Source organism: Colobus angolensis, unplaced genomic scaffold (genome assembly GCF_000951035.1).
Source record: "Colobus angolensis palliatus isolate OR3802 unplaced genomic scaffold, Cang.pa_1.0 Scaffold103, whole genome shotgun sequence".
Classification (NCBI taxonomy): domain Eukaryota; kingdom Metazoa; phylum Chordata; class Mammalia; order Primates; family Cercopithecidae; genus Colobus; species Colobus angolensis.
In genome coordinates, this window is record NW_012111253.1 from 4,850,222 (window position 1) to 4,862,878 (window position 12,657).

Genomic DNA, 12,657 nt, shown 5'->3' on the forward strand with positions numbered 1-12,657 from the left:
GCTAATCTTTTAAAGGGCGGCAATGCTTCGCTGAGCCAGGTTGCCTGTTAAAACTGTAAATCAAGAGCGGCCGACTAGGCAGGAGCTCTTTCTTTCCCACCCCTTTTGGGCCCACGGAGGTTGTGAGAAGGTGAGAAGGGCTTCAGCATGGACATGGGCTCCGCTCAGGAGCGTGAGGAAGGTGCCCACTCTCCCCTCAGGCCTGGCCCAGGTGGGCGCATTCACCTGTCTTCGCTCGCCCCACACATGCGGACCCTCTCGCTGTTCATCCAGCTGTGAACGTTCCCATACAGGGGGGTTGCTGAGAGCATGTCGTCTTCCGGGATGGCAGCTTTGCTTCAAGCGTCTAGTCTGTTTAAAGGAAAGAAAAAAAAAAAAAATCCCAGGAGGTTCAGTAAAGGATAGCCAAACAGGGTGCTAGAGAAGGCTTCTTTCTAGGTGATTCATACAGGATGCAGATCGGGAAGGCAGGCTGTGCCTGCTGTCTACAGTGGTCTGGGAGCCAAGGACAGACACCTGATTCGAAGGGACAACGGAGGGGCAGGCAGCTTCCCTGGTAGGAGGTGCTGGGGCTGGGGAAGAAGTTTAATTCGAAACAGGCAGCCTCATCCAAGGCACAGAATGCATCCAGGACACACCACAGCACCCGCCCACCCCCTTTCCTCTGAAAGTGTACAGTGGTCATTCATTCTTGCCACTTGTTAAAGAAGGTAGAGAAGACTTGATTCAACAAGGGGAGGGAGGCTCTGACAATAGGTTCAGGGATGCTGCATCACTGGGAGGCACACAACTGATCTTTCCTGGGGCCAAAAGGGTGCAAGAAGGGTGGAAGGCACAATAGCGAGGTGAGCAGCAGGTCCAGGTCTCAAACTACCTGCGTTTCTAGGGCTGAATTTCCAAGGCTGTCGTGTGTGTGACTTACAGATTGAGGGTGAAAAAGAGTCGGTGGGCTGGTGACCTGCCCCACCGGAGCCCTGGATTAGATTAAGCACCTAACCGGGGTGGTTTTGCCTGGAAGCTACAGAGGGAGGCGGCTGAGTAATTCAATGACGCCTGCTCACTGGGGACGAGAAATCATTAGCGAGCACAGAAGTCTTAGCAGCCCTGGCTGATGGGCTCCAAGCCGCTGGCACATGGGGAGCCAGCAGAAGTCACCCATTTTCCACCTCCTGGGAGAGGGAGGTTGCCAAGGCAGAGGAGCTCAGACCACCTCCCACCCCCTCTTACCTCCTCTGCCCACCGCCCCCAACCACATCACATTCTAGTTTGCTGCATGAGTGAAGGGTCAGGACAAGCTGCATTTTATTAACAGGATTATCACGGCGCGTGATTTATCCTCGTGCAGGATTTTAATTGCTCTTTGGAGGTTGAGCCGTTTCTTTTGACTGCGCTTCAGCCCATATCCTGCTGTTAAATGCTGGGTTAATAAGTAGGGGAGCCTTTAATGCCTGGGACCGATGGCCCTCGGCAATTCCCTGCTCACAAACACATCTCAGTGTCCCTTGTCCGGACTGGCCATGGCATTTTTCCACGGGACCCAAACATGGGTGTGAAATAATTGGTGTGCAGATCATCAGGGGAACTTTCTTCTCCTCCCTCACACACCCACCCACACAGTTTCCGAAAGCCCAAATGTTCCCTAAGTCGACACATTTCCTTTGTTAGAAGGAAAAAATATGCAAATGCTTGCCTTTACACTTTAGCACACGGAGCAGACTGCCAGGTCGGTTGGGTTGGAGGCACCAGGTCCGGGGACTTTTCTGTGAGAGTGACTGAGGGTGGGGGTTAGGGGGACACCTGGGGGATGGAATCCCAAAGCCGGTCTGTACTTCCTCATTTCTTTGTCCTAACTAGGTCTTTTGTCCACCAGCATCTCCCATGGGCCCCCATCCATGGAAGAACGTCTGTTAATCAAAATCCACATGTACCGACACACCACGTATAGTTAGAGCTCAACAATGAGGCTGGAAGAGAGAGAAAGGGTCCAAGAAAAAGGCAGAAATCTGCAGAGGCATCAGGCATGATGGGGTTCTGGAAAGCTACTTCCCTAGGAAAGGTCTCCAGGCAGCAGCTCTTCCAGTGGGCTAGCCATAGCGCCCCAAAAAGACTGACTCGGCTGTTGGGGAAGGTTCTATAAGGGTTCGTGGGCTTTTCTTCCATCTTGCAAATACACAAATCAAGTGGGGAAGGCCACCACTGGTGCTGGGCAGACCACAAGGCACATTCAATGTAGTGGCAGTGTTCCCTCTCCGGCCCCTGCTGCCCCTTCTAACAAAAGGAAGACATCCTGGGTAGGATAACAGAGAAGGTGGAGCATCATTCCCGGATGTCAGTGTCCCTGTCATCAGGCTACAGCAGTGGGACTGCACCATGCCATCCCCTCACTGTGCCATGATGAAATGCAGAAATTACATCATGAACCAAAGGGTCACTCAATCAAACCCCCAAGAAAAGGATGAGAGAAGAAGTGTGTGCCTAATGAACCTCGATCTTCTGGTGTCCGCATTCTTAAAAATTGGCCTCCCCTTTAAAAAAGCTGCCTCCAGCCGGGCAAGGTGGCTCACACCTGTAATCCCAGCACTTTGGGAGGCCGAGGTGGGTGGATCACCTGAAGTCAGGAGTTTGAGACCAGCCTGACCCACAAGGAGAAACCCCGTCTCTACCAAAAATACAAAATTAGCTGGGCGTGGTGGCGCGTGCCTGCATTTCCCAACTACTCGGCAGGCTGAGGCAGGAGCATCGCTTGAACCTGGGAGGCGGAGGTTGCGGTGAGCCGAGATCGCGCCACTGCACTCCAGCCTAGGCAATAAGAGCAAAACTCAAAAAAAAAAAAAACAAACAAACCTGCCTCTTACCCACCTCCCATAAGTAGACACCTCGTGCAAAGGACCTCCCGGTACCTTCTTGGGAAACAGACTCATTATACTGAGGCCCAGCCCCGAAAAGGCCAGCAGCTGCTTCCCTTCAAAGGGCCTTTCTTCAGCAAAGGCCACCTGGACTTAGCAGAAATGTGACTGCGGTTTACAGGCACCTGGACCTACTGGGTGCTTTCAAAGCATCTCCCCTTCTCCAGGGCTCCTCCTTCGGGGTTTTCCATATTTATGGCGCACAGATAAATGATACCAGCCATCAGAACGAAGTGTTCTCAAATGCACAGGGTCAGATGGAGGGTTGAGGCTAGCAGAGCGGATCACTGTCGTGTGTGTGTGTTTTGGGAGGAAAGGGGTGGAGGATGGGGCTGAACATAAAAGCAAAAGAGGTGAATACATTGTTGGATCCTGCTGTGGACTTATGCATACATGCGCGCGCGCACACACACACACACAGACACACACTTATAATCTTTAGCTGCCCCATGAACTTTTTGTGAACTGTTTAAAAGTGGAGGTCTGTTGAACAAACAGCGGCGCCACTGCCAGCCATAATTTCATTGCAACAAGCTAGACTTTTAACTCTTCGGGTTCCTGGCCGAAGACGGAGAGGAGTGCAAAGGGCCAATGAGCAATGGCCCTGGCTCGCAGGAGGCCCTCCTCCTGGGTGACAAAGAGCAGTCCAAACCCACAAAAGCAGGGGCCTCCTTTGCAAAGGCCATACGGCTCACACCAAGCGTCTACTGAAGAACAGGGGTCACCTTTACCTACACCCCACCCTGGTTTCTCTGGCATGTACAATGAAGGGGACATTGGGGTAAGAAACAAAAAGAGACTGGGAGGCAAAGTATAGGGACATCGAACTTCTAGAAGCTGCTGTTGAAATAGCTGGGGCCTTTTTTTTTTTTATCTCTAAGGCCAAGTGCTTCGAAACTGATGTTGCTGACCCTTGGCAGAATACGGTGGAGAGGGCAAATGATCTGATTTCAATGACAAACAGCGCCTCAGGGTGTTTTGCAGCTATAGATGAAGCTCATTTGCTTTTATTTTTCAATGCCCACCTCCATTCCCCACTTCTTCCAAATGCAAGCTGTGCTTCCAGAAGTGCCAAGATGTGTGAAGTCACTCATGAAAAGCACTTTACAAGCACCAACCTGTTCCACTATGAGCTGCGAAGCTGCACCTTGGATCTGGGTTTTAACCCCTTTTTCTAGTAGTGGAGAGAAGTGGATAAAGGTGCTGGATAGGGATGAAGAGGAAAGACGGCTGAGAAGAGGTCAGATGGGGAGGGTGTGGGTCTCTAAAGAACAGACTGGGAACTGTTCCAGCTGCCTGCTGGAACATCCAGGGCCAAGTGGAGAGACCTGGCTTGCGAGAAGCAGGCATGCACACTGCACACTGCGTGGTCTCTAGCTCTTAGCACCAAGGAAATGGAACGCATAGGAGAGCTTGGGTCACCCTCGACAGACTCTTGAGTAGTCACTCACTCCACAGCCAAGGGTTAGGATGAGCACACTGAGCTTGGCCTGGACACTGGGGGGAGGGGCCTGATTGGCAGAAGGGGGTTGAGGGACCAAGATCATAAGCCATCACTCCACCCTTGGCATCCCTGAGTAGGGGCACACCCACCCTCTGTGAAAAGATGTGAGGGCAGACCACAGCTCCCAAGTCTTGGCCCCTTTCCTTTCCCCCCACCGCCGCCCCCTCCTGCACTAGGCCACTTTTCACTGCCCCCATCCTTGAGGCGCCGACCAGTTAAAAGTCTGCGTATTACACTTGTCAAGTGACACTGACAATATGGAAAGCATGGCCACCAAACTACCTCTGCTCACGCCTCCCTGCTGTCCCCACAGGCACTGAGGGTGGCCCATCTCAGGGTCTTTTCTTGGGATCTCTCTCACTAGGTTCCCCTTGTCGCCACCGGCAGCTATCCAGCAGTTAATGGCCAGAAGGACTGGAGAGGTTCGCAAGCAAGGGCTTCCAGCTCAGGTGGCCAGGCAGGCATTCCCAGCCAGTGTGCTGGGGTCCTCTGGCCGAGGACTCTTCAGGGAGGGGTCTCACTACTGCATGGCTGGTTCTCTGTAGAGAACATAGTCACCACAGCCTCCCGGCTCCCACCCTTACCCACCGCGTGTCTCTGGGCAGGTGGCCTAATCTCTCCAACCTTGGTCCCCTCTGTAAATATTTGGCATTGTGTTTTCCAAAGGATTAAGCTGCACTATGGACTTGAGTTTTGCCTGGCAATAGCTGGTGCTGGCCACGTTTAACCTCACTGAATAGTATCTGAGGTTACTGACTCCACTAAACATACTGTGTAGTAAGCTCCAGAATCACAGCACAGTTTCTTTGGGGCAGTACCACCTCATCCTGCGGGGGAGACTGAGGCAGCAACAGAGAGGGGGTCACAGCAGCGAGGGACCTTCAGCAGAACTGTGTAGATTTTACAGAAGCCCAAACCTCACCACCCGCCAGCCCTTCCTGGGGTTGCTCCAAACACAGACTGCGTCACAGCAGCAGCGCTGTGCTCCGGGTTTCAAGGAAGGGACGGGTGAAGAAGTTCCTATTTTAGGATGTGAGGGGTGGGGGTGGGGTGTGTGGGGGTGGAAGATGAGAAGAAAAAGCTCTTCCGGATGTGCAGTGTGGCATGGGTCCTCCAGGTCTGCTGGGGAGTAAGAGACCCCAAGGCTGCCCCCCAGGTCCCTGGGAGGCAAAACCGCAGGCTTCCAGGGGTGTGGTCGAGGGAGGTGGCTGGCCTGGTCCCAGCCCCTCCCGATCCCCTCCCCCGAGAGAGTTGGGGGTGAGGCAAGTGATCCAGCCGGCCCAGGTGCTGCCTCTTGGCACACTCCAAGCCACAGCCGTAGCCTGCAAGGGCATCCCCGCCCACACCTCCAAGTTTTGCACTAGTAAGAGGGAGGGGGGAGGGGAAACTCTCCGGCCCGGACCATTCGAGCACCCAGAACCTTCCCGGCCTCCTGCCGGGGCGTCGGGGTCAGAGCGGAGAGCCACAAGGGCTGGGAGCGAACTTGGCGCCGGCGAAGAAGAAAGGGGGAGGGGCGCCCCCGCCCCGGGCTGAGGCGCTTCAGCCCGGAGCGTGATCGGTAGGCAACAAAGGGATTTTCTCTCCCACCACACACACCCGTGCTGCTCGGGGCTCGCCCGCTCCTCCTCGCCGCTCCTCGGCGGAGGTCCCAGCGCGCGGGGCCGCACCACGGCACACACCCACGCCCTCGCGGCGCGCCCCCGCCGAGCCTTCCAGGAACTCCAGCAGGCTCCCTGGAGGCGGCCCGACCGCCCCAGTTCCCGACCCTAGGTAACCCCTCGGACCCTACGACCTGGCGCGCTCTCCGTAGTGCCCCTTCCCGAGGCCCCGCCGCACCTTCTGTCCCCATTAACGAATCTGACGAAAGGAAACTTTGGGTGGGCGCAGGGAGAATCCGAGACCTCCCGGGAAACGCCGCCGAGTCCACCGGGGGAATGGGCACGGCAGACCCCTCCTCGCCATCGTTCTGGGTTCCCTTCCGATCATACTAGAGCGCTGCTGCTCTGGACGCTTCCCCTTACAAAGATGTGAGCCAAGTGTCGCCTACTGTAACGTGGGAGGGGTGCGAATCTCGGGGATTGGGGTCCGGGGTGTAATCTGCAGGGACAGACTCTGAGGGTCGCTGCCGAACCTGGAATGCCCGCTACACTCCCCTCCTCCAGGCAGAGCCCATGGCCCGGGGTCAGGTGTCCCCAACCTCTCTCTCACAGGCCAATGGGGGACACTTGCCCTTCTCCCCGGATAATCTGTCCAGGCCACCCCACCAACTTTTTGTTCCTTTCACTTTCCTTCATGGTTTTGCCACAGGGGGTGTCAGGGAACCACGTGTGTATTCAAGAGAGGGCGAATTTAGAAACAGGTGTCCCCTCACAGGAGGCCACCCAGCAATGGAAACCCAAGTCAAAAGCCAGGAATCCCTCCTTACTCTTCTCCCCACTCCACGCAAAAAGAAACCACTTGCCCCCTTTGGTCTAGTCCTTGCAGAACTGGTTCCCCACTTGGGAGTCTACACAACCTGGGGGCAAATCCAGAATAAATGTTCCACACCACGCCTCCAAAGGCTGTGTCAATGAACTTTTGTTTTCACCAGGGCTTTGTAGGAGTAAAACACGAATGCCTTCGCCGCTACCCCCCCCTCAACCACCCCCCAACCACCGAAGGGAACAAGCTATACCGTAAGGCTAATAACAACAGCTATCATTAGTATACACAGGAAGCACAAAGGAACTTTTAATGCATAAAAGATGCGTAAAAGGCAGGGGTCCTGCGATCTGCAAGTGAGTCTCTCGCTGATTGTGCAGAGCCTGGGAGTCCCAGAAAGGCTGGGATGAGGGTCAGAGAAGGAGAGGGGCACCCACTTTCTTTACAAGGAACAATAGGAATCCCATGTCTGCTACTCAGTCATGGAACTCAGAGCACCCAAAACAAAGCCATGGAACAACTGCGGTATAGATGGGGGCCCATGAATTTTTGTAGCTGTTCAGGGCTTAATTACTCCTCCTTGATCCGTGGGACTAGACACGACACCGCCAAGGTTAAAATGCCCCGAACAGCGCCGAGCAGATGTGAGCGAGCTGGCAGACGCGCAAATGAGGCCTGCCTCGGAGCACGATAACAAGTGACTAATACATTGCATATCGTTGAAAGAAAATTATTTTTCTCTAATTTGCATTTGCTTGGGGGAAAAAAAGCCAACGCGAGTCCCTCCTCACATGCACAAGTCTAATCCTGGAAATACAGCCCGGCTGCTTTAAGAGAGCTGGAAGGAGGGAAAGACTGCCAGTGTTTTGGCGTTGCAGGCTTGTTTATCTTTCCGCCTTTCCTCCAAGGCGAAACTCGTTTTGCAAGCAACATTCCTACAGAAAATGGCACACGTCATAAAAAGAGACCAATTTATAGAACTGGCACCGAAGTTCATGTCTCACTCCAGAAGCATCTCCCAGCTCCCCATCGGAAACCCAACTAGATGTAGAAGTCCTTGTTAAAACTTAGAGAGTAGACTTGGGGAGGGGGTGGTGCTGGGCGGGGGGAGGAGAGAATGAACTAGATTTGCAGATATCCTGTAGGCTGTACACCCAGAGGCCAAAGTCATGCAGAAAGGTAGAATATAGAATTAAGTCAGCCCTAAATGATCTTCCAAAACCCAGGGAGGACCAGGCAGGTGCCAGGGCTTGGAAGGCTTCAATCTTGGGATTCGTGGGGGAGAGGAGTGAACTTTTACACCCAGTTTGCCCCAGGACGGTCCAGAGGCAGGTCCACATTCTTGGCCATCCTAAGTCCACCTGCTTGGGCCAGCCACGAACCTCCAGGACTGGCCTAGTGGGTAACTGCTGCCACCAACTCCTCTCCCTCCCACCCTGGCACCTCTCTGCAGGGCCTGGCAGGGTACCAGGAACTCAGAGAAAGCCTGTGGCTGTGGGCATCTAGTTGATGAAGTCAGAGTAGGTGGTGCTGTGGGCAGGCTTCAGGACGCACCTTTGAAGGCAAATGTGTTCTTGAAAACAGGAAGGCTTGGGAGAAAAGGTTAAGGGATGTGGGTCATCAAAAGCCAATCTGACCTCCCTTCCCCCCAAAATACACCCCCCTTAGGGTATTGAACCTGCACACTTGCATTTCCAAGCTGGAAACAGTGCCGAGTGCACAGAACACAGCACTCGCCTGTCTCTAACTTGTCTGAATAACAGGGCCATTTCAGAGGGGAACAACGGCCTTCAGAGCCTCTGCAATTTCCAGAAAGCTTTCAGTTAATAACACATTCTTTCCAGTAAGCTTACTTAGGGCTGAAAGTTATTTTCCCAAATCTTAAAAACTCTGTCACAAACAGCTGAGGACCCAGTTCAACGGATCCTGGCCAAACCCCACCAACACGGTGACACTCACAGCCCCGTGGGCCTTCTCCCGCCACCTCTGCCTCACCACAAGTTCCCTAAACCACAACATACAAACCATCCTGCACCCCACCACAATCCTGGGAAGTCATAAAGATGTGTGTTGGGGATGGGGGGTGGGTGTGCCGTGGCGCTTTCTCTCATCTGGGGATGCGCTGGCCAGAAAGTGGCCGCCACCTCTGCAGCCCCTCCATGGGCCTGCATAGTGCGCGCTTTGTGTAAGTGCTGAGGAGGCGCAGCGCTGCTCGCGCGCCAACAGCTGTCACATTATTTGCACTCGCTGTAAACAGCCTTCACATTCCCCCCTTACCACATAGTTAAAGCCAGACTAACAATCCACAGTTAGAGATCAAACCAACAACAGCAGCATTGTGTCTGCCTTCGCTGCCTTCGCACCAAGCCCAGCAGCTGGCAGGTTTCTCCGGAACAAGGGACCCCTTCTCCCCCTACCCCTCCAGGCTCCAGCCAAGGCTAGCCAAGGAAGCATGCGTTTGTCAGCGCTGTTTGTTAAAGCAAAAGAGCACCGCCATTTCGCAGAGATTTCCGTGTGGCTCATCAGCCCTCTCTGAGAGTTTACTCCTTCTGGAAGCTCAGGGAAGCATCATGAGAATAAAGGTTATGGAGACTCGCAGGGTTGGTTTCCATGCTCAGCAAAGTGGGCTCTGGCCAGGCTGGGGCCGGGACAGGGAGGTCTGCCCCTCTCCATGCCATGTCACAGAGGCCAGACAGGTCTGCACTTTCTGCAGCCCTCAGCGGAATGCTTCCTGTCTTTCGGAAATTGCCCAACTCACTGAATACTTACTGGCCGCCCCACTGATCAAAATGTCTCCTTTATGATTTTTGGTTAAGTTGAACATTTCCATAATCGTCATTATTAGTGCAAATTACACGCCTAATCGGTCCTTAAATAGATTTTAATTAAATAAGCGTACAAGGCTCATTTTATGACTTAAGAAAGGCATTACTTTTCGTTATAAACTTTCCACCAGGATATCGAATAACGATAGCAGACAAATACTTATTCTTTGAAAATCACCAATAACCGATGGGCAGAGTATCGTGAAACATACCCTGTTCTACCCTCTGGAATCAAAACTGAGACCAGACATATCACAGCTGTACAACTTTCCTCCTGGGATGGGAGAGAGGATTTCTTCCTCCAATGCACTATGTCTGTCTTCCTTGTGGCCAGTAGAAATAAACCCCCAGTGCTGCTTTCTCTACCCATCTGATGAGATTTCTCTAGCTGATGTCCTCTAGCAACCACTCCTCCCCCACCACCTCCATCCGTTTTCCACCCCTTCGCCTGCTTAGAGTCCTGGTGCAAAGCGCTGCGGCAGGCTGTGCTTGTTAAATGCTGTGTAAAATGCTGTTAATAAAATAATAAATACAAAAGATGGAGGCTGCTGGTTCCACTGGTGTTTTGACTGGAAATGCCTTGGCACTTGTCATGTGTTTATGGGAGGGCAGACAACGCTAGGATTTACATAGTTTGGACATTTCTGTACTTCATTTATTCTTTCCTAAATGACGTAGGCCTCGAGCTATTTCAAGTTTGCATTTGTACAGAACTGTTAAATGCCTAGGAGTTTCTCCAATTAAACCAAGTTTAAAATCAGACCCAAAGCTGGAACATACACTCAGACTTGCCCAACTCCACCTTCAGCCTCGGTGGCTGGAGAGAACAAACAGATCCTCGAAAACAATCAGTCCTCGAGCTCCCCACCTTCACCCCCACTCCAGGAGGGCCCCTAGGGCAAAGGTTAAGGCGTCTCTAGATTCCAAGCCCGGCCCAGGCTACACACTGAGGCAATCATTGCAGTTAGGCGCATCTTGTCCATAGATTACCTTTAAAATCGTGGGCTAAAATCGGGGGGAAACTCCTGGCCTGGTAAAACCCACTGTTCACAAAACAATGTCAGCAAAGGCTGTAAGGCATTCTTTAGAGAGGGACCAGGGATTCGTGCCTACTGAAGCTCTTTCAGCACAAAGGCTTTTAGGGGAAGAAGGGAAAAAGAGGGAGGAGGAGGGGGAGAGGAGGAGAGAAAGGGAGGGAGGGCTCCTGTTTCAGAGCAGGCATCCCCTGAGAGTCAAGAACCAAGTGTAGCTTCAATCAAACACTGACTTTCCCTCTGGGAGTCGAGTAGGAAACCTGATCACAGTAGCTTACTACCGGCCTGGATCCATACAGGTCTGGTTTTCTTCTCATGCTAGTAATTTTTTAAAATACATATCGATATAAAAGAAGCAATCCTTGGCAGACTTTGTTGAAAACCACATTGAGCCCTCATAACATCCGGACTTAATCCTTATCAAACAAACCACAGCACCTCTGGCCTCTGCACCAGGCCACCCCCGTCACCTCTTCCAACCAGGTCTTGCCCCTCTAGACACCATAGTTCCCCCCCTGAAATAATGCCAGGAAGCCTTGCCAAAGGGTACCCAGATACCGGTTCTGAAATGAGTTCCTAACCATATAATGATCCCACTTGGGGGGCGGGGGAGAAGCAAGTCTTTTTATATGGAATCCTTTAAAAGGCAGAATGCAAACTACGGTAACAAAGGGAAAGAGGAACCCAGGAAGACGGACCTAGAAGAATACCCTCGCAGGGGAGATTAAATCTGCATCCTTGGGTCCCAGGACACAGACCTAGCAAGTCTCAGGGGGTCTCAGGGGCAGCAGGGAATGGAGGAGCAACCTATAGGAACATGACAAGTCATTCAAAGCAATTATTCATCCTTGGGGCCTACTATGTGCCAAGTATTCTATTTAGATCCTAAAGGTGGATAATTATTCCCAGTCTTACAAATGAAAAAACTTACTGGGGCTCAAAGGCCATAAATAACTTGCCCCCAAGGTCACACAGCTAGTAAAAAATGGGACACGGTCAAACTCAGTCCTGGAGTTGCGGAGAGGAGCCAATTATTGGTCTAATTGTGTCATTTGAAATCCCGATTTTCACACACTCTCTCCTCTGAAAAGCTTCCTTAGGCCTTATGTACCCAAGAACGAGATAGAGTGTTTAACACTTATGTCACTTCGTCTACAGTGAGCCTCGAACAGTTTCTCCTATATCTAGTCATCTCCTGGTCCACTCAAAGTCTTTCACCATTTCCCCCTACATCCTACAAATCTCCCTACGTTGTTATACCCTGGTGTAAGGCCAATGCTCTCAACAAGCCTCCCCTTTCCCGTCCCTCCAGCACCCCAGAATAGTCAGGGGTAGGTGGGTCGACTCCTTTCAGATCTCTGGGAAAAGTGCTGACTACTAGTACTAGGAGCTAGGCTTGCCACCCCAGTTTTGCCACATAAAGCAATAAATCAAATTATCTAGATAGAGCAAAAGCCATTTGGAGGGAGCTCCTCCATCTACCTTTCCTAGGATTTAAAGGAAAAACCCCAGGGAACAAAGTAGTGTGGCAGAGGGAATTAAGATGGAAGACGCCAGCAAGATGTTCTATTGGGCCACCCAGAGTCCCCACAAAAGCGCAAGCCGGGGGATGGGCTATCTTGTCCTTTCCCCAACCTTTCTTCACAGAAGCGCCAGGCGGCAAACCTCAGGGCCCAATATCCCCTCCCCATCTTATCCCCAATTTCCGGGTCTGCCCCAGGCTTTCAGATGCTCCGGGAACTACCCACACCCGCGGAGCCTGCCAAAGCCACCTCCGGCTCTGCTCGATGGGGAAGGGCAGGGGCACCAGACACTCGGGCTTCCCGGCCCTGGACTGGTTACTCCTCCAGACGCTGAAGCTCCGGATGTGCGAAATGGCTCCGCAGTGCGACCGGGTGTGCAGGGGCCTCGGCGGCGGGAGGGACTGAGGGGAGACGGCGGCGCCGGGGCGCTCACCCCGCTAGCCA

At 52.8% G+C, this 12,657-nt stretch overlaps 1 protein-coding gene across 5 annotated transcripts in view; it reads right to left on the bottom strand.

Annotated features, from left to right (window-relative positions):
- Positions 1 to 12,657, bottom strand: part of BCOR (BCL6 corepressor) — a 134,618-nt gene that overhangs the window by 28,660 nt on the left and 93,301 nt on the right. For all 5 annotated transcript variants that reach the window (XM_011942197.1, XM_011942187.1, XM_011942170.1 and 2 more), the window contains exon 2: positions 226 to 351. In XM_011942197.1, the coding sequence (XP_011797587.1) occupies positions 226 to 311 (86 nt within the window). In that variant the 5' untranslated portion in view covers positions 312 to 351. The remainder of the gene's footprint in view (positions 1 to 225; positions 352 to 12,657) is intronic.